The 20,192-nt window shown below is 42.8% G+C and overlaps 1 protein-coding gene across 1 annotated transcript in view; it reads left to right on the top strand.

The window, feature by feature from the left end:
• Positions 1-18,480, top strand: part of zfhx3b (zinc finger homeobox 3b) — a 132,934-nt gene extending 114,454 nt beyond the window's left edge. The window contains exons 7-11 of the mRNA XM_079736718.1: positions 1,635-1,771; positions 2,363-2,563; positions 5,683-5,800; positions 6,101-11,755; positions 12,005-18,480. Coding sequence (XP_079592844.1) covers positions 1,635-1,771; positions 2,363-2,563; positions 5,683-5,800; positions 6,101-11,755; positions 12,005-13,719 — 7,826 coding nt within the window. The 3' untranslated portion in view covers positions 13,720-18,480. The remainder of the gene's footprint in view (positions 1-1,634; positions 1,772-2,362; positions 2,564-5,682; positions 5,801-6,100; positions 11,756-12,004) is intronic.
• Positions 18,481-20,192: the final 1,712 nt, after the last annotated feature.

The raw sequence follows: 20,192 nt of genomic DNA, 5'->3' as shown, positions 1-20,192 counted from the left end.
CGTCTCTGGGAGATCCAGCAGCAGGCTGCTGTGTCCGACGCCAAGGTCCCCCACTGGGTAATCAGTTCAGCTGCCCCTGGCCTGATTGGAGCTGACACTTTAATGTCTGGAGCAGGAGCATGGTCAGCCCTTCTTAACCTGACCCCCGCCCCCACTCACTACACACACACACACACGCACACTGCCACCACCACCAAAGCCCCCCCGCCCCCCAAGCAATGCCCCCTTTTCTCTCAATTTGCCCTCTCAGGACTGTACAAATTAGGCCAAATGTAACTCTTTATGGGCTTGTTAGTAGCAGGAGAAGCAGCCCTCTCACATCTCACAGTGGATGCATCCCACTGGTAGTCACTGTACCGCCCCGAAGAGGCGTTCTCACGTGGGACAACGTTTGGTCTGTTGCTGTTTTATGCCTTTTCTGTGGCCCCTTTTTCTTTATCTATATCTCTGTTTGTCTCCAGCCCAAGCTTCCCCACGTCTATGTTTATGTTTAGCTCGAAATATGGAACTTGCTATAGTTGAAGCAAGGATCTTGTGAGGCCCGGCTTCCTAAAATTATAAGCAGTCATGACAAACAGTGAATCATAGTAGTAATGTGAATACACTTGAAGTATGTGTTTCAAGTGAGATGGTTTACAGAATAGGCAGCCAAAGGTTAATAATGACTCCATATCTGGACTCTGTTTTGATTAATTTGTTTTGTTGTTACGAAACACTGTATGAGTCAAAGGGCTTTCATGCAGTATTATTCTGGTATTGCAAACGATTGAAATTGTTAGTGTGGCTTCAAAATGGTTTTCCCATCTACTCTTGTCACAGTCGATTGACAACACAGTAGAGGAGGCTTAGCCAGGTGCAATAATTCAAATTAAGTACAGACAGTTCTACGGCCCTCTGTGATGTGTATGTGGAGGAAGCGGGAGGATTTTCCTAGAGGGATCGAGCTAGAGGTCACTGTTTCACCTTGGATTTGGTACTGCTCTTTGGAACCCCTAACTGCCAAATCAAATTGTACTTTCACGTTCTTTCGAGTCATAGAGTTCTCCTTATGTAGAACTTTATGATACTGCATTTGTGATATATGACACTAGCATGACACTCAAGCACCATATAGCATAAAATAAATATAACACTAAATATTTTGAAAATATATATTTTTTTCTAAATAAAATATATTTATGAATCTACCTGTGAACAAAATACCCAGGCAAAGACTCCAAAGTGAATCGCAATAACTTGAACCTACCTAGGGACTTAAAGGTATAGAAAGCCTGTCAAAGTCTGCCTTCTTTGGTTTAATTCAAGATTGTGGAGTCCCTCGTAATGATGTGGTTACCTACACCTGTGCTTCCGTCATCTAAGATGTAGTTCAATCGTACTTTGGAGCAGACATTCCCAAGCCCTTTATACACACAGACGTATTGATTAGCCTGTTGCTACACTGCACAGTGTCCACATTGTAATTACATGTCTTGTCTCCCCTCTCTATCTTGTGTGTGTGTGTGTGTGTGTGCGTGCGTGTGTGTGTGCGTGCGTGCGTGCGTGCGTGCGTGCGTGCGTGCGTGCGTGTGTGCGTGCGTGCGTGTGTGTGTGTGTGTGTGTGCGTGCGTGCGTGTGTGTGTGCACATATCCAGCATTGTCCATCCAGTTGGAAAGGGAGCAGACGGATTCTCCCATCCCTACCAAGAGGCCCTCCTCGCGGTCTGAGCCTGTTGAGAGCCCCCTCTCCTCCAAGCGTCCCAGGACCACTGAGAAGAGCACTGCGGAGCAGGTGAGAGAACAAGAGAAACATCTTCTCTTTGCCTTTTCACATCTTTGCTGTGCCACTTCTCATTTCGCTATCTTCCTTATCAGGCTTTCAAATGTGGCAAACTCACTAATCAAACAAAAAGGTTCTCCTGTCTGATCAATTGGCCCAATCTCGTTTTTAAGCCTCATACCTGAACAGCAATTAAGGGAATGAAAAGAGAGGTGCTCTTTTGCCTCAGATCTGCAGAGTTCTGCAGGATCTTTGATATGACGCACACTTGAATACATTTCATCTCTAAAATGGGGGTTGCATTTCTGCTGTACTTGCAGTGCTATTTGTGTCAAAGGTTGAAAATCAATATTGTATATGACAGAGGCAATACTTTGATGTGTGCCCAGACACAGTGCTTCTCAGCATGGCTGATTAGTCTGTGATCATAGGCACATAGCTGGTGGGGATGGGGGGGGGGGGGGGGGGGGGGGGGGGGTACATATTTACCCCTGTCATGGTGCCTTATACCGGGAAACAATTACTGCTTTGACTGGGCTTCTCTGTGAAACACCCCATTAACCGTGATGTCCTTATTTCCTCTGTGCCCATGCCATGCGACAGATGTACCAGTGCCCTTACTGCAAATTCACCAACACTGACCTGAACCGTCTCAGAATGCACGTGATGACCCAACACTCTGTCCAGCCCATGTACCGCTGTCCGCTGTGCCAGGACATGCTCAACAACAAGGTCCACCTGCAGTTCCACCTCACACACCTGCACAGCGTGGCGCCCGACTGTGTGGACAAGCTCATTGCAACGGTAAGTTATAGAGTGTGGGTCTGGCTCTGTGTGTGTGTGTGTGTGTGTGTGTGTGTGTGTGTGTGTGTGTGTGTGTGTGTGTGTGTGTGTGTGTGTGTGTGTGTGTGTGTGTGTGTGTGTGTGTGTGTGTGTGTGTGTGTGTGATTTGCCAACCTGATCTCATGGTTAGAATAGGTCTTTGGAGCAATACAATCTCTATTCCAGAGTGGTATGATGGTCAGGGCAGGGGCAGTGGTCAAAAAAGAGTGTAGAAGTTCTGCCATGATGGGACATTGCCTCACTACCTGTTCTTTTCCAGGCTGTCTGCCAGGATGTTTTTTCCCTGTCTCACATTTTCTAAATCATGACATTGAAAGATGAGCCTTAATCCAAACATTAGGAGTGCTGATGATTGACTCACTGCATGTCTTTGAGGGCCTTTGGTTTGTTGCCCTTTTTCCAGGTGGATTGTAAATATTTTATCACTTATTTCTTATTTTTCAATTCAAAAGACTTTCAGATGAGCAACGTGATATTTGAAACAAAGCCTTTTTATGATGCAACAGCTTTTATCCCATGATGCAAAGTTCAGGCATTAGAACTGATATATTTTTGTTCAAACTGAACCCCCAAAATAAATAATGAACTATAGTAAATGCTTTTTAAGATATGGTTGAGGAACTCAAACTGGTTGAACATGTAAAGAACTAAGACAGTTACAACTTCTCAAACCAAGAGAGTGTTACATCCTTGGCAATGACCTTCATTCACAAATACAACACTTCATGACTTCCACTCCTTGACTTTGTTTTTCAAACAATCTTTACTGGAAAATAACAACATTCTCTCCTGTGTAAATGTAAATATAAGCAACTGACGTGAGCTGATTAACAAAATCACTCAGAGAGAGTTTTCCTCTCCTTCCTAACCATAGGAAAGCTAACAAGTAAATAGCAAACCCATTATAATGGAGCACTAGACTGTGTTTTTTTTTCTTTTAACATAAAAATACATTGACCCACTGCAATAATCACATGCTAGAACAGAGGTAATATAAAACACATTTAAGTTGGCAACTTTTTCCCTAACCTGTGAATGTAGACGGAAAGGTACTTTATCCCTTTATTTATGTCTAGATTTGGAGTCTAATGAATTTTACAATAGCTTACTCTTATTTTTTCCAGACCATGCATAAAGATGCACTCACTCCCTTAGTCTTCATTTACCTACTCATTGCAATTCTGTGCTTTAGAGAAACCCTATGCCATCCTATTTGCTCTCCATCGCCATTCACCTTCTCTCTCTCGCCCCCTCCATCCCCTTCTCTCTCTCACCCCCTCCATCCCCTTCTCTCACTTACACTCTACCTCCCCCATCTCTCTCTCTCTCTCTCTCTCTCTCTCTCTCTCTCTCTCTCTCTCTCCCTACAGTACCTCACTCTGTCTCATGTCTGTCTAAGAGAGGGGTAATGAAAATAATTGTGCTTCATTAATTCTGAATCTGGTTGGGCGACAGCCATTTTGAACTGTGTGTGCCAATTAAGCAGTTCAAATTAAAAGGGACCTTGGTATACCCTCTGCTCTTTCCACTCCCAGCCTAATAAAGACTTGTGTAAAAACAGTCCACATAGTAATGTTCAATGTTCATCAATGCTATTATGCTTTCCCATTAGCATTTAGTTAAATTTACCAAAGATGAGATTGTTTTGTATTGACTACTATCGCTATGGAATACAAGTCTTTCTTCATTCCAAATAACCCAAGTACTAATTTAGAAGTGAAATACAGGCTTAGTGACACTCTGTAAGTCATATATTCGGTACATGCCAGGTCAGGAAGAAAATTAGCTTTTTAACAAGCGCATTTCTGCAATGATTCATTTGTGCAGTGGCTTAAATAAACTCACTTTAAATTAAATCCAGTTCAAATGTATTACATTATGTAACTGCTATTGAATACCTAACAAGAATTTAAATAACATTTTTATATTGGCTTCACTTGATTTGTTATCGTCCAAAATAGATAGCATATTATTGATGCCCATGGTTTAGATCACTTTGGTGGTGACATCAGAGATGTGGAGAGGAGAAACAGGGCAAGGTGTGTGTTGGGTTGGGGGGAGTGAATTGAAATGCAGGGTGGGGGATTGAGCTGATTATTCTGTTTGGAACGTTAATTGAAGGAAGGTGAAACTGACAGGGTCTCATCTCCCAGCCTCCTCCCATCCAAGCAGATGATTATTGTTAACTAGGGGCCTGTTAATGAGGGAACCTGATGACTTATCATCTTTTGTGGGTAAAATTGGCCTATCAGAAAGAAATGGGAAGGAAGTCAGGTTGGGATGGCAAGGATAAAGGGAGGTTGCCGTCATTCACACATGATTGACTTCAACCTTTTGGTGGTACTCCATATTTTATTTTCTCAAATTAATAATCATTGGTCCTTGAAATGTTCCAATTAAAAAGTAAAAGAGTAGAAAAATGTTTTTTTCTTTCATTTGATATTCAAAGCAGAGCTTTGTTTAACTTATTTATTATTATTTCATATTGTCTTTATTAAGGTATCTGCTTATCGAAAGATCTTTCTCCCAAACATGCTTCTTCGTTTCTGAAACAAGCTTTTCTATATATTGTTTTTCAAAAAATAGCTTGTCAAATTAAATTTGTTTCCTGGTTACTGTACTTTTGCAATAACTTTTTCATTATAATGGACTGCACATTTTATGTGGAGGAATTCTTTAATTAAGGCTTCTCAAAAGCCTTTAAAGTTTTCCAAGGTAGGCCGTTCACGCCTAAGTCACTAATTAGCTGAGGAATAACTCGATTGACAAATCACAGCCAATGATCAAAGCTGAAATCTAAGGCATGTAAAATCAAATGTATTAGTGTGTGTGTGTGTGTGTGTGTGTGTCTGTGTGTGTGTGTGTGTGTGTGTGTGTGTGTGTGTGTGTGTGTGTGTGTGTGTGTGTTTGTGTCTGTCTGTTTGTACTCTTATTTTCTAATAATTAATTTCACAACAGTTTTTGTCGATTGCAACAGTTGCCTCACCTTACAGTTTACCAATGTGGCAATTGTATTAACAAAGGAACCTATAGATTTGTTTGGATGTTTTTTCATATGCATTCTGTTGTGCTTCTTCCAGGTCACAGCAAGCGAAGTGTTGCCAGCAAGCATGTTCATACCTGTATCGGGACCAGACAGGGAGGCCCAAAGTGCCTCGCAGTCGACATCCAACGCTGAGGACTTCAAGAAACAAATGGGTTAGTACTAGTGACACTAGTTACTACTTTTTTTCGACATTACGATTTGTTTTACCAATGCTGCATTTATGAACTGCAAGTCTTCAGCTTGTTTTTTGCAACTGTGAATAAACAACATCATATTATATGCAAAAGATACACATACAAGTATGTGTGAAAACATAGGATACATAGACACATTTACACTAAACAACTTACATTTAAAACTCATATTTCTTATGACTTGAAAATGTTATTATCATAATAACTAGTCTATTTTAATTGAGTAGATGCCTTATGAATGTCCTTCTTTATTGACAGATGCATCAGATGCGGAGCCAGAAAAGGGGGTCTTGCCAACCGAAATTGGTGAATCTCACAAGTTACCTTTGGATGAGCAACAGACAGGGAGGGAGGATGCCACAGGATTCCTATGCTGGAAGAAAGGCTGTAACCAAGTCTTCAAGTCTTCCAACTCCCTACAGCAGCACTTCAACGAGGTCCACAATAAGAGGCCCCAACTGCCCGTTTCGGATCGCCATGTCTACAAGTACCGCTGTAACCAATGCAGCCTGGCGTTCAAGACGGTGGAAAAGCTGCAGCTCCATTCTCAATACCATGTGATCAGGGCAGCCACGATGTGCTGCCTCTGCCAACGCAGCTTCAGAACCCTGCAGGCCTTGAAGAAACATTTGGAAACCAGTCATCTAGAGCTGAGTGAATCTGACATACAGCAGCTCTATGGCGGCTTATTAATGAATGGAGATCTCATGGTCATGGGTGACCCATCCCTTGGAGAAGAGCATGGAATCCTCGGGGACGATGACAAAGATGGAGAGGAAAGTGACCTGGAAGAAAAACAAAGCCCAACCGGTAGTGACTCTGGCTCGTTGATGGAAGATTGTGGATCTGAACCTAAGCGAGCCTTGCCATTCAGGAAGGGCCCCAACTTTACGATGGAGAAGTTTCTGGATCCATCTCGCCCCTTTAAGTGTACTGTATGCAAAGAGTCATTCACACAAAAGAATATACTACTAGTTCACTATAACTCGGTCTCCCACCTGCATAAAGTGAAGAGGGCTCTTCAGGAGTCCACCACCGGTCAACCTGAGCCCACCAGTAGTCCTGACAACAAGCCATTCAAATGCAGCACCTGTAACGTGGCCTATAGCCAGAGTTCCACTCTTGAGATACACATGCGCTCTGTCCTGCACCAGACCAAAGCCCGGGCGGCAAAGCTTGAAGCAGCTGGAGGCAGCACTAACTCTGCAACAGGCGCTGGATCAAGTGCAAGTGGATCTAGTATCAACACTTCCACGCCTAGCCCCAGTCCAGCCACCAACACAACGACAAGCTCTAGCAACCACAGCTCTTCTGGATCGCATAATTCCCTTAATCTTCACGGCGGGAACCAAATGAGCCACTCCCACAAAATGGAAAGCCTAGGTAATTCTTCAATGAGTCGTTCGTCGCCGTCTGAGAATCAAGAGGTAAAGAAGAAGAAATTTGCAGACATGCTGTCCGCTAGGGGTCAACAGCAGCAGCTTCAGCAGCAGCAGCAGCAGTTGGTGCAGGCTCAAGCCCAAGCTCAGGCCCAGCTCCAACAAGAGCTCCAGCAGCAAGCTGCTCTCATCCAATCACAGCTCTTTAATCCAGCACTTCTGCAACACTTCCCCATGACAACTGATGCTCTCCTCCCTCTGCAACAACAACAGTTGCTCTTCCCTTTCTATATCCCTGGAGCAGAGTTCCAGCTTAATCCTGAGATCAACCTCAGTAGCTCGGCGCTTGGTCTGGCTGGCTCGTCCACTTCCTCCCTGCTAGAGGACCTAAAGAACTCAGCTCAACAGGCTCAGCAAAGTTGTCTCCAGCAGCAGCTAATGCATCATCATCTTCAGCAGCAGCAGCAGCAACAACAACAACAACAACAACACCACCACCAACAACAGCAGCAGCAGCAACAACAACAGCAGCAGCAGCAACAACAGCAGCAACAACAGCAGCAGCAACATCAGCAGCAACAGCAGCAGCAGCAGCAGCAGCAACAGCAGCAGCAGCAGCAACAACAGCAACAACTGCAACAGCAGGCGCACCAACAGGTTCAAGGACAGATGGCTCTGCTACAACAAAATGCTGCTCTTCTTCAACAGGTTGAGAAAAAACAGAAGCATTCTTCTAACCATGAGAAAGAAAGAGAAATGCACCGAGATAGAGACACTAGTGAAAAAAATGAGGAACTTGTCAAAAGGGACTCTATGGACAACAAGGCAAGAGAAAAGAAGGATACAGCACAGTCTTCAGTAAATACAAACCATGATCCTGGGTTCCCTCCTCCAAGGATTGCTTCAGATGCTCGTGGAAATGCAACTAAAGCCCTACTGGAGAACTTTGGGTTTGAATTAGTTATTCAATACAATGAAAACAAACAGAAAGCTCAAAGAAAGCTACCTGCACCTGGAGCTGCAGCTTCCAATGGTCCAAGTGGGATAACAAGAGTGGACCCCAGTGAAGGATTAGAGAAACTAGAATGTGAGGCCTGTGGCAAATTGTTCTCAAACATTCTGATTCTGAAGAGTCACCAGGAACACATCCACCAGGCCTTCTTTCCATTTCGATCCCTCGAGAGATTTGCTAAGGAATACAGAGAGCAGTATGATAAGCTCTATCCACTGAGACCCCCGACACCAGAAACTACACCTGCTCCTCCACCACCCCCTCCCCCACCTCCCCCACCTCCACCACCTCCACAGCGGGCACCAACACCAAATATCCCTGTCTCTGCTGCCTCCCACACACCTCCAACCATACCTCCCCCACAGCCTCAAGTTTCCATGGCACAAATGCAGATGCAAATGGAGCTTCCCCTCTTTTCACCGCTAATGATGCAGTCCATGTCTCTTCAATCTTTGCCTCAGATGTCAGCTGTTGAGCAAGGCCTGGCCTCAGAACTGGCCCAGCTTTATCAACAACAGCTCACACCAGCAATGCTACAGCAACAGCAGAACAAGAGGCCTCGGACACGTATCACAGATGACCAGCTTAGGGTCCTGCGACAGTATTTCGATATCAACAACTCCCCAAATGAAGACCAGATTAAAGAAATGGCGGACAAATCAGGACTTCCTCAAAAAGTTATCAAGCACTGGTTCAGAAACACATTGTTTAAGGAGCGCCAGCGGAACAAAGACTCACCCTATAATTTCAACAATCCACCAATAACAACTCTAGAGGAGACCAAAATTGACTCAAAACCCCCATCCCCTGAGCCTCAGAAACATGAATGCTATGGAAGTAAGAGGTCTTCTAGAACTAGATTTACTGACTACCAACTGAGAGTGCTTCAGGATTTCTTTGATGCCAATGCTTACCCAAAAGATGATGAGTTTGAACAGCTCTCCAACCTACTCAGCCTTCCAACTCGTGTGATCGTAGTTTGGTTCCAAAATGCTCGTCAGAAGGCAAGAAAGAATTACGAGAACCAAGGTGATGGTGCAAAAGATGGAGAGAGGCGCGAGTTATCCAATGATCGGTATATTCGCACTACCAACTTGAATTACCAGTGCAAGAAGTGCAGCCTAGTATTTCAGCGTATATTTGACCTAATAAAACATCAAAAGAAGCTGTGCTACAAAGATGAAGATGAGGACGGGCAATATGACAGCCAAAACGAGGATTCAATGGATCTTTCACATGAATACTATACCCCCTCTGGCTCATCTTGCCATACTCCAATGCCCTCCTCCTCAAGCCTCTGCCCCCTCCCACCCTCAACTTCGGCATTCTCCAACCTACCTTCTGCAGAGAAGGAGGAGGCATCCCCTGCCAACACGTCCAACCTGTATGATGAAAAGCCTAAACAGTTACCTGAAATGTCTGTAGATCTAAGGGAAAACCAAACTACTATCAAGCAAGAAATTATCCATCCACCCCAATCTGAGCCACAGCAGCACAGGTCTCAGCGGGAGGAGAAGAGTCAAACAACTGCTAAAGCCACCAAACATTTGTCTTCTTCCTTCTCACACCAACAGCACCAGAGTAGCTCCTCAGCTTCTCTGACAAGTCAAGCACCCTCTCAAAGCTCTCACATGAGCCTTAACCAACACCTCTCATCTGCCTCCCAGCAACTGGCACAGCAGATGATCCCTTACCAGTGTGAGCAGTGCAAGATTGGCTTTCCCTCATTTGAGCACTGGCAAGAACACCAGCAATTACATTTCCTCTCCGTTCAAAACCAATTCATTCACCCTCAATTCCTGGACCGTCCAATGGACATGCCTTTCATGCTATTTGATCCCAGCAATCCTCTCTTGGCGAGTCAGCTACTATCCGGTGCAATGTCACAGATTCCAAGCAGCTCTGCAACCTCTCCATCTACTCCCACCTCCACCATGAACTCTCTGAAAAGGAAGTTAGAGGAGAAAGCAGGCACTAGCCCAGGGGAGAATGACAGCAACAACAGTGGTGAGGAGCCTCACAGAGATAAACGCCTTCGAACTACAATTACTCCTGAGCAGCTTGAGGTTCTTTATCAAAAGTACCTTTTGGATTCAAATCCAACACGCAAAATGCTGGACCACATAGCTCATGAAGTTGGACTCAAGAAGAGGGTTGTACAAGTCTGGTTCCAAAACACTAGAGCCAGGGAACGCAAAGGACAGTTTCGAGCAGTAGGACCAGCTCAGGCCCATCGTAGGTGCCCTTTTTGCCGAGCTCTATTCAAAGCAAAGACTGCCCTTGAAGCACACATTCGCTCCCGTCACTGGCATGAGGCAAAGCGTGCCGGATACAATCTAGCTCTGACTGGCATGCTCCCTGAACAAGATATGTTGCAATTGAAGATGGATCCACTAGATATCTCAAGCTACTCTCAACTTGCAGTAGCTAACAATGATGGACAAAGCTCTTCACTGTCACCAGTGAGTAAATCCATGGATTTGTCTCCAAGGGGCCTGTTGAGCCCTTCATCCATCAAAGTTGAGGGAATGGAAGATTTTGAAAGCCCAACCATGTCCTCTGTAAACCTGAACTTTGACCCGAGTAAACTTGACAACGATGACTGTTCTTCAGTGAATACAGCCATCACGGACACAACCACTGGTGATGAAGCTAATGCTGACAATGACAGTGCAGACACAAAACCTGGCCAAAATAGTGGTGAATATATGTCTAAGACCGGGGGTCCAGCCCCCTTCATTGAAAATGATGACCAGATGTCCTCTGGCCTGGTAAGTCCTGCCACAAGCTATTATGCTAAGGACTATGAAAATGAGAATATCATTGATTACAGCGAGACCTCAAGTATGGCCGATCCCTGCTCCCCTAGCCCAGGAGCTTCAGGCAACAGGAGTATTGACAGTGGTGACCGCCCTGGGCAAAAACGCTTCCGAACTCAGATGACAAACCTACAGCTGAAACTGCTCAAGTCCTGCTTTAATGACTATAGGACTCCTACCATGCTTGAATGTGAGGTACTTGGTAATGACATTGGCCTACCAAAAAGGGTGGTGCAGGTGTGGTTTCAAAATGCCAGAGCAAAAGAGAAGAAGGCAAAGCTCAGCATGGCCAAGCATTTTGGAATAAATCACACATCCTATGAGGGCCCTAAGACTGAATGCGCGTTATGTGGAATCAAGTACAGTGCTCGCCTCTCTGTCCGTGACCACATATTCTCTGCGCAACACATCTCTAAAGTTAAGGATACCATTGGAAGTCAGCTAGAAAAGGAGAAAGAATACTTTGACCCTGCCACAGTCCGTCAACTAATGGCTCAACAAGAAATGGACCGCATTAAGAAAGCAAATGAAGTATTGGGACTTGCACAGCAGCAGGCAATGACGCAGCAAGGGATGTTTGATAACCCAGCAATGCAGGCTCTGAACCTGCAGTCTGCTTATCCAAATTTGCCAGGGATGCCACCTGTTCTCTTGCCAGGGGTTGGTAGCCCTTCTCTTCCCAGCTTTAACTCTTCAAATTCAGGTAAGGCTGACATTGCTGCTGTATCCACTGATATTAAGTACAATCTGATAATGTCATGAAAAATAATTAACTGAGCCATTAGCCATACACGCAAATGCCATTTGCATTGTCCATAACATTGCTCAATTACATTTTTTTTTATTAATAGATAAGACAATAATACGATAAAAATGAATAAGCTTGACAAGTAGATAAAGCATTGAATATTCTTTAACAGCATTAACCTATTTCTGTTTTCCTGTGTTCCAGCTTTAACTCCTCCGAAACCTACAAACATCCTGAACATGCCTGGTGCCAGTGTTCCCTCACCTAGTTTACCCACATCTGGATTACCTAGCAAGCCTTCCTCTTCATCCTCCTTGGCTTCATCCAGTCCAGCGCAGACCAGCACATCTGTCTCCCACTCAAGCCTCACGTCAACCTCAACATCTACATCCACTTCTTCAGCTGTCCCGACAGGCCCCCGACCTGATCCTCCCAAAGAGCGTGACCCTGAGAGATCAAGAGAGAAGGAGAAGCCCAAGGAAAAGGCGGAGAAGCCGGCAACACCGTCTTCAACCGGAAGCACCCCAGCTCCTTCCACTTCAGCTGCGAGTGCCAGGAAAGAGAAACCAGACACGGCTGTGCCTGCTACGTCTATGCCTACACCTGGTATGGAATATGTGGTAGATCCGGCCCAGCTTCAGGCACTGCAGGCTGCATTGGCATCCGACCCCACAGCCCTCCTCACAAGTCAGTTCCTGCCCTACTTCATGCCTGGCTTTTCCCCCTATTATGCCCCTCAAATGTCTGGAGCTCTTCAAGGAGGCTACCTGCAGCCAATGTATGGTATGGAAAGCCTATTTCCATACAACCCTACATTGTCACAAGCATTGATGGGCCTTTCACCAGGGTCACTGCTGCAGCATTACCAGCAATATCAGCAGAGCTTACAGGACGCACTACAGCAGCAGCAGAGGCAGCTTCAGCAGATCCAGCAACCCAAAGCGAGCCAAACCCCCGTCCCCTCTCAACCCTCGGGGGATCGCAAAGAATCTTCCAAAGATTCAAGCAAGACAGTGGAGCATAAAGGCAAATCCCATAGCGAAAACTCCTTCAACAATAAAGGTCCCTCGGACAAGAAAGGGATGGATGGCAAAGTTGTGGACTCCCTCGTAGACCAGTACATAGTCCCCAAGGTACAGTTCAGGCTGGCCTGCCGCAAGTGTCAAGCAGTTTTCACCAAGGAAGAAGCAGCCCTTACCCACCTTAAGTCTATCTGTTTTTTCGGTCAGTCTGTGGCAAACCTTCAAGAGATGTTGCTGCGTGTCCCCAGTGGCGCAGAGTCTGGGAGTCTCTATGACTGCCTGGCTTGTGATACCACATTGGATGGGGAGAAAGCACTCAGTCAACACCTGGAGTCGGCATTGCACAAACACAGAACAATCAAGCGGTCAGCCAGAAATGCCAAAGAGCACGCTACTAGTTTATTACCTCACTCTTCAGCCTGCTTCCCCAGTCCTAACACCGCATCTACCTCGCAGTCTGCCACTCATCCCATCAGCAGCCCCTCTACCCCGCCAACATCAACATCCACCATGCCATCCTCTGCGGTTCCTTCTTCCCTGTGTTCATCCTCTACGACACCGCTCGTCACCACAGCTGCCGGTAAACCCTGGTCCCAAGCCCCTTTCTCTAGAGCTTTAGCTGGAAAGCCCAATGCCACTCCCTCCTCTTCTTCCACCTCTTTTCCTTCAGTGTCCTCCCCTTCAACGGTTACCTCAAGTTCATTGAGCACCTCAGGAGTTCAGACCTCGATACCAACAGACGTCTTTACAGACGAGTCTGACTCTGACAGCAGTCAGAAGTCAGCAGACAGGCTGGGTAGGACAACGGAGGAGCCACAACAGCCTGGCTGTGTCAAAGACAGTAGTAGTTGTAGTAGTAATCTTGCTAGTGTAGGAACAGACTCCATCAGATTGTAAAAGAGCTTTCAGTGATGGACAATATTTAAAAAATACAAAAGACAAAAAAAACACAAACAGAAAAAAACAAAAAAAAAGCAGCAATGTTAAAATACATTTAAAAGTATACAAACCAATTTCAGAAAAAAAGATGTGTAAAGACTAACTGCAATTCCAAAGCTTGTAACCAAAAATTTTAATGTTAGTGGATTGTTTTCCCATATCAACATGCTGGTTTCATTTTTTTTTCTGTCAACTGAAATACATGATAATAATATACAAGGATAGAAATCAAAAGTCACTGCAATTATGTTTTGGGTAATGATGGAGTGAAAGCTGTACTGTATGGCAATGGACTGCCTTTGAAGTTGATATATGGCCCATAATCCCTTTTGACACAATATAAGACAATAAGCTATCCCTTTTTTGTGTTATTAATATAAATATAATTATTTTTTATTGAATAGCACACACACAAAAAAGCCAGTATGTACTGTATGGGAGAATAGTCTATCCGTTTTTCATGCTATTTAAGCATTCAGATACCAATGGCTTGCAAAGGTAATAGAATAATGTAATGTCTATTTTATTCTCAGGTCAACAGCTCACAGATGTTTTTTTTTGTTACAGAAATTCATGTTTTACACCTTCTGACTGAAGATGACCAGTTTTTGTTTTGAAAAATTCGATTTAACAACAGAAAGTTTTCAAATGAATTATCTTAAAATTACAAGTTTTTGGGCATTCAAAAAGGATAGTTAATTGTCTGATTTGGACATTTGTGCTTTAAAAGGGGGGAAATTATCAATTTCATTATCCAGACATAGGGAGCATTGCAGACACGATGGGCGACAAAAAGATTTTTGATGATAAAAAAACTTTCTGTATTTATTATAGATATGAACATTTTTGGTGTTAAGTAGATTGTTGCATTGGAACTGAATTTAACAGTATGGTAGAATGAAAAAAAACTGTGTACATTTAGCTTTTGTATTGTCCAACTTTAAGACGCTTCATTTGATGTTGTCTTGGTCATTCCAATAGACTAGATTATGGACAGGTAATTTATCTAAACTTTATTTCTGTCTTAGTCTCAGCTTCAGGGCAAATGTTCACCCAAATGCCCATCGTTGGCAAGGCAGGATCCTTTGTTTTAAATCATTTCAGTTCTAAGGATCAGTTGGTATGACACGTACTAATAAGAAAAAGGTCCTGGATGAAGTGTTCATTTTTTTTTTATGATCTTTGTGCACTTATCCCTGTCTTCACTCCTATTTCTCACTCGAAATTGTTACTCTTTTTCCGCACTTATTTTTGCTCCAACTGTTCTGTAGATATTGAGAAAGCTACTGCTCCTTATACACTACAAAACAGGTATTTTGTTCACGTAGTGTAGCTACAGTCTTTCCCAACTTTAATTTCACTTAAACTTTTATTTTATTGTCATGAATGAAAATGAAAAAAGAAACCAATAATAATTCTCACGCTTTAAACAAAAAGAAAATCCAAAGACTAAACACTTTCACCATTGGTGCATAAAGATGAGAAAGAGGCTTCTTTATACTTGAGAATTTGTTGCTGTTTTTAGGAAAGGAAACAAAGTTTAAAAAGATAAAGAGGTACGCATCAGAGTTGCCGTTCTTGCTTCTTTGCAAGCAAACAGGTGGCTTTTTTACGTAAATACCAAGAATACCAAAAACCAAAAAGGGCCCTTGTCCTGCATTGTGGAGTAGCGCCGTTACAGAGCCATTGCAGTTTGTAAGATAAAGGTTATTAATCTTTGTTTGACTTTTATGTCACACTCAAAAGTCCATTTTTTTAAGAAAATGTATAAGGTCTGGTCTTCGAAGACGTACGTTTTGCTGCTAATGTAGTATTTTGAAAGAAAAAAAGTAACTAGATGCATGATCATTTTGCTTTTGGCGAAGCTTTAACTAAAACAATAAACCAATTTCCTGCCTCTGTGACACCTTTTTCTTTCTCTTGTTGCAAAAACGGAACTTTGAAGACTGTGAATATATGTTCCAATGGACATTTTGCAGATTTTCGTTTTGAACAGACCAATGTTTAAAGCCAATGATCTATAACGTTTGTAAAGAACAGTGCATTCCAAATATCACAATGGATTTTTTTTTTCTTACGCAAGGACTGATTTTGTTGTTTTAAATTGTCATGATATATTTTTTTGCTAACTTCTAAAGTGACTGTAAGCTGTTGTGTAAATTTAGCATCATGGGTTGCTAAACAAAGTGAACTAGATATGTCATTTTGTGCTGGCAGAATACATCCATCCAGTTTAAGGTTCTTGCTCACGTGCAAGTAATAGTGGTTACCAAAAAATGTATATAATACATCTGGTACTGATGCGTCTTATGAGTTGTGTCACCATGCCTGTCAACTTGCAACTAGTCTCAGAAGGAATTTCTTTTAGGGGCCTTTTGCAAGTGGTTGCCAATTCCTTGGAAATCCACTTGTCATTTGCCCAGGAGCCTGAAGGGTGCCACTTTCGTGCAAAATAAAGGCTTACAGGTTTGTAGGGATATCTTCTTTCCAAAGCATTATGTATGGAAATAGCAGGAGGTTTTTGGAAGGTTTCCCTTGATTCAAAAATAGTATTTCACGCTTTCATGTCCAAAGAAGTCAACCACCACACAATGATGGGTATGGATATGCTTCATACCGTCTCAAAGAACACCCACTTTACTTTACATTACTTTTTACCAAAACCAATATTTAATTGTCTTTAAGAACCCTTTCTTTGGCCACAAATGTATAGCGGAGTGAAATTGCCCTATTAAATCCTTTGCGCAATCTCAGAGTTGTGTTTTAAGTGTTACGTTTTTAAGAGCAATGTGATTCGATGCTGACACCTCAGCATGCTTTTGAAATTGTATTCATTTAATGTGGAAGCTTGCCACTTCTCTTAAGTCCTGTTCTCTAAAATATTGTTCATATGTACTTTCTTATTTTTGAGAATTCTAATGTACAGTTTCTTGCTTGATTTTTGTTTAATGTTAGACATGTATATTTTTTTTTATTTTTTGGGATCACATTTTAGTTGATTACTTATCACTTAAATTAACACTAACTTGAATTGGATTGACTGAAATCAAAACTGCAAACACATTGTATTCTATGACCTGGCCACTTTATCTGTCACAATCGTTTGTAGTGTGTGTAAGTGTGTGCGTGTGTGAGTGTGTGCACGTCACGCATGCGTCTGTGTGTGTGTTTTAAGAGCCAGCATCTATTATTTTAGTAAGTACTTTATACACCAAAACCAACTGAAACACATACCTGGACTATTAGAATAAATGGCAATTTAGAAAATCAAAAATTTAAAATAACGATAAATGAGTAGAAAGATAATACAGAAGCACTGAGCAGTTTTTACTTTAATTGAGAATACAAATGTGGCCAAAGCTTTATGCAGCTGAAACAAAAAGAACAAAAAGAGCCGTGCCCAAAATGATTATGTGTATATTTTATTGTGGCACAATAGCTTTCAGTGGATACTGAAATCCACTGTCTCAAAATTGGGAGACTTGATTTAATGGACATTTACAGAGCAAGTAAGGACAAGGGTTTCCTGTAGAGGTCATTTGTTTGCCCACTGTGAAAATGAACGTATACCTGTATACAGATAGATATATTTAAAACAAGGCATCATCTTTTTTTTTGTTCTTTGTTTTGAGATGAAGACAAATGAAAATAAAATGACTCTGGGAAAGCTTTGGAGATCTTGTAAAGTGGACATAATGAGAGGCTGGGAGCACACCAAAACTGGGCACAGGAGCCAAAGGCAGGATTACCACAGCTTTAATGTCACCTCCCTATTTGAATAATGAAATCTCTGCAATGGGAAAGGACTCTTGAACCAATGAATACGTGTGACACAGGGAGGACCGTCTTTCGATTAAACTGAACCTGCAGTGGCCCCAGCTGCAACCCCCCCCCCCCCCTCCCCCAACCAACTACACACACACACACACACACACACACCCAACCACCTTTGTCTCTTTGTTTCTCAAGCTCTGCCTCTGGTTCTGCTCTTTGATGGACGTTTGCCTCACTGAGGAACGGGATGGACAGAGATGCTTGCATACTTTCTCCCCGATTCACATCGTTGCTACTACCTGTTTGATTTCCTTGTACTTGTCTCTGGTTGACATGTAGAACTCTTCAAGTCAAAAGGAGGGCCCTCCCCTCTGTGCGTCACTCCATGGAAATAGAGGAATGAACAACAGAGAAAGGGGAGGCGATCCTTACCACTGTCATTCTTCTTAAAGAGACGGTGAAACACAAAAAAAAAGCGTATCAACCAAAATGTACAACCAAACTAACAAACAACCAACCAAAACCATTTGCTCCAACTTGAAAGATGAACTGTTTCTTGGAGCTCTCTGTTCCTTTTGTGACTTTTGGTGCCACAATGTTTTTTTATGCATTTGTTTTCTTTATTTTGTTTCCTTGACTTATTCCTCCTCTGAGCCTCACAAGCATGGCTCTGTGGCTCCAGGCAGCCCACCCGAGGGTAGAAAAAACAGCCTTGCAATGTACAAAAAAGAGCAAGTTAAACCAAAAATGTTGTTCTTGATGTCTTTTCTATACTGTAGTCTTGTTAGCTTTTTTGTTACTGTAATTATATGAAGATTTCCAAACTGTACCAAACAACATGGAAACTGACATACATAAACCACATGGAACTTCAGACTTTTAAAGAAACTTTTGTCACAAAACCTTGTTGTCCTAGTTAAGTTGATTGTAGATGGTAATTGAATATACTCCTTTGAAAATATTTCATCAAGTATGTTTCTTGCTCATTGTGATACATTAAAAAAAGTATGAGCATAAATCGGCTGGTTTCACTTATTTTTTGGATGATTACAATGAATGAAGCTGTTCCCTTTATAAAATAGCTCCTTTAATCCTTTATCACAGAGGCGCTAGAGTAGTTGCCAACACAGGTGTATCTCATTATGTTCATTATGGGCACTGGCCTACCTGCAAACCCATCGTTGACCTTAATGAGCTACACCTGTATGTGTCTCGCCCTACTATTAAACCACTGTGATCAAGGCCGATTAATCACGTTGCAATTAAACCTCTGCGTTGATGAGAAAGGAGAGTTTTGGTTAAGAAGTGATTATGGCTGTGTCTCAATTCAGGGGACGCATCCTTCGAAGGACGCGGTCTATGAAGGTGTGGCCTTCTTAGACCGTGAAGGCCAGACCGAAGGCCGAATTAACCTTTTTAAATGAGACGGTCTGGCCTACGGAGCATTTCAAGTTCGCGTAACAAGCTGTTAACACCCTTTACCTTGCGTGACAACGCGCCGCTCCTGTCACCTAGCAACCCTGACAGCTGCGGTTCAAACCGGACGGCGGAGGATAAATATGAAGCCGTTATATAATAATTATATAAAATATAACGTTAATTAGTTTAACGTTATATGGCTCGTGTTAATGTCATTGAACTTTGACAATAAAAGTTACAAATTTAAAATAGTCCCAACTTTATATTAACATAAAAAAATGTTTTTACATAGTTTTGTCATTAAATATGTCATTTGCGGCAACTGTCGCTTCCGCTCTCTCCGACGCGATTTCTGAAAAAATCCAACGAGCAATGAATCTCGGGATACATTGGGCTGTGAAGTATCCAGCCGGTGGATCCTTCAAATCCGGGAAAAGAAGGCTGCATTTGTCGGCCACATTGAAGGAGCCTTCGAAATGGGACAGCCTTGACGCGTCGTAGTGACGCAATCGGCCTTCGAATGCAACCTTCGAAGGATGCGTCCCCTGAATTGAGACACAGCCTATGACAGTCTGAATGACTCTGCACGTGTCTAGGATACAGTATTTGTATTTTGCTCTTTGATTGCTGTGTTTTGTTAGTCTTTTCAAAGTTGCGCTTCCTCACTCAATTTTTTTCACCTCATGCTAAATGATACATAAAACATAGATTCAACTTTAACTGATTATAATAGTAGCATTTGTATGAAATGTATGAAAAGTGTATTCCTATTGTGGGTTACTTGCGTATATTACAGTCAGTGTTTATACACACACACAACAAATATTTGTTGGAGGAGAAGATCTGAATGAAAAGGAAAACCTAACAAAAAACTTCAGGCATAGAGGTAGCGTTGAAGTTTGGAATCTCTGGAGAGTTTTCACAAAGAACCGTCACATTTCTAGCAGTCAGCCAGATCCATTGACCATGTTGAGCCAATTAACACGCTGGGGCACATCTCGAAAGAATTAAAAACACCCTAATCTGATCAGTTTGGAAAACCTTCCTTCATAGGCCTGGACCAGATGGCACTAAAAACTCCCATGCCATGGTGAAACAGGCCAGGCCCAGCCACAGAGTGTGAAATTAGGTTAGCGCCTGAGTCTAACACAGGCCCCAGGCAATCTGGGCTCTCAAAATCATGCTCTCTTGGCCTTAAGGTGCATGGTCCTACCATACAGATCTTAGGCTCCATATTT

The sequence above is a fragment of the Pollachius pollachius genome, assembly GCF_949987615.1.
Source record: "Pollachius pollachius genome assembly, chromosome: 5".
In the NCBI taxonomy this organism is placed as follows: Eukaryota; Metazoa; Chordata; class Actinopteri; order Gadiformes; family Gadidae; genus Pollachius; species Pollachius pollachius.
Note: the sequence above shows the minus strand (reverse complement) of the source record. Positions and strands in the feature narration are given on the sequence as shown.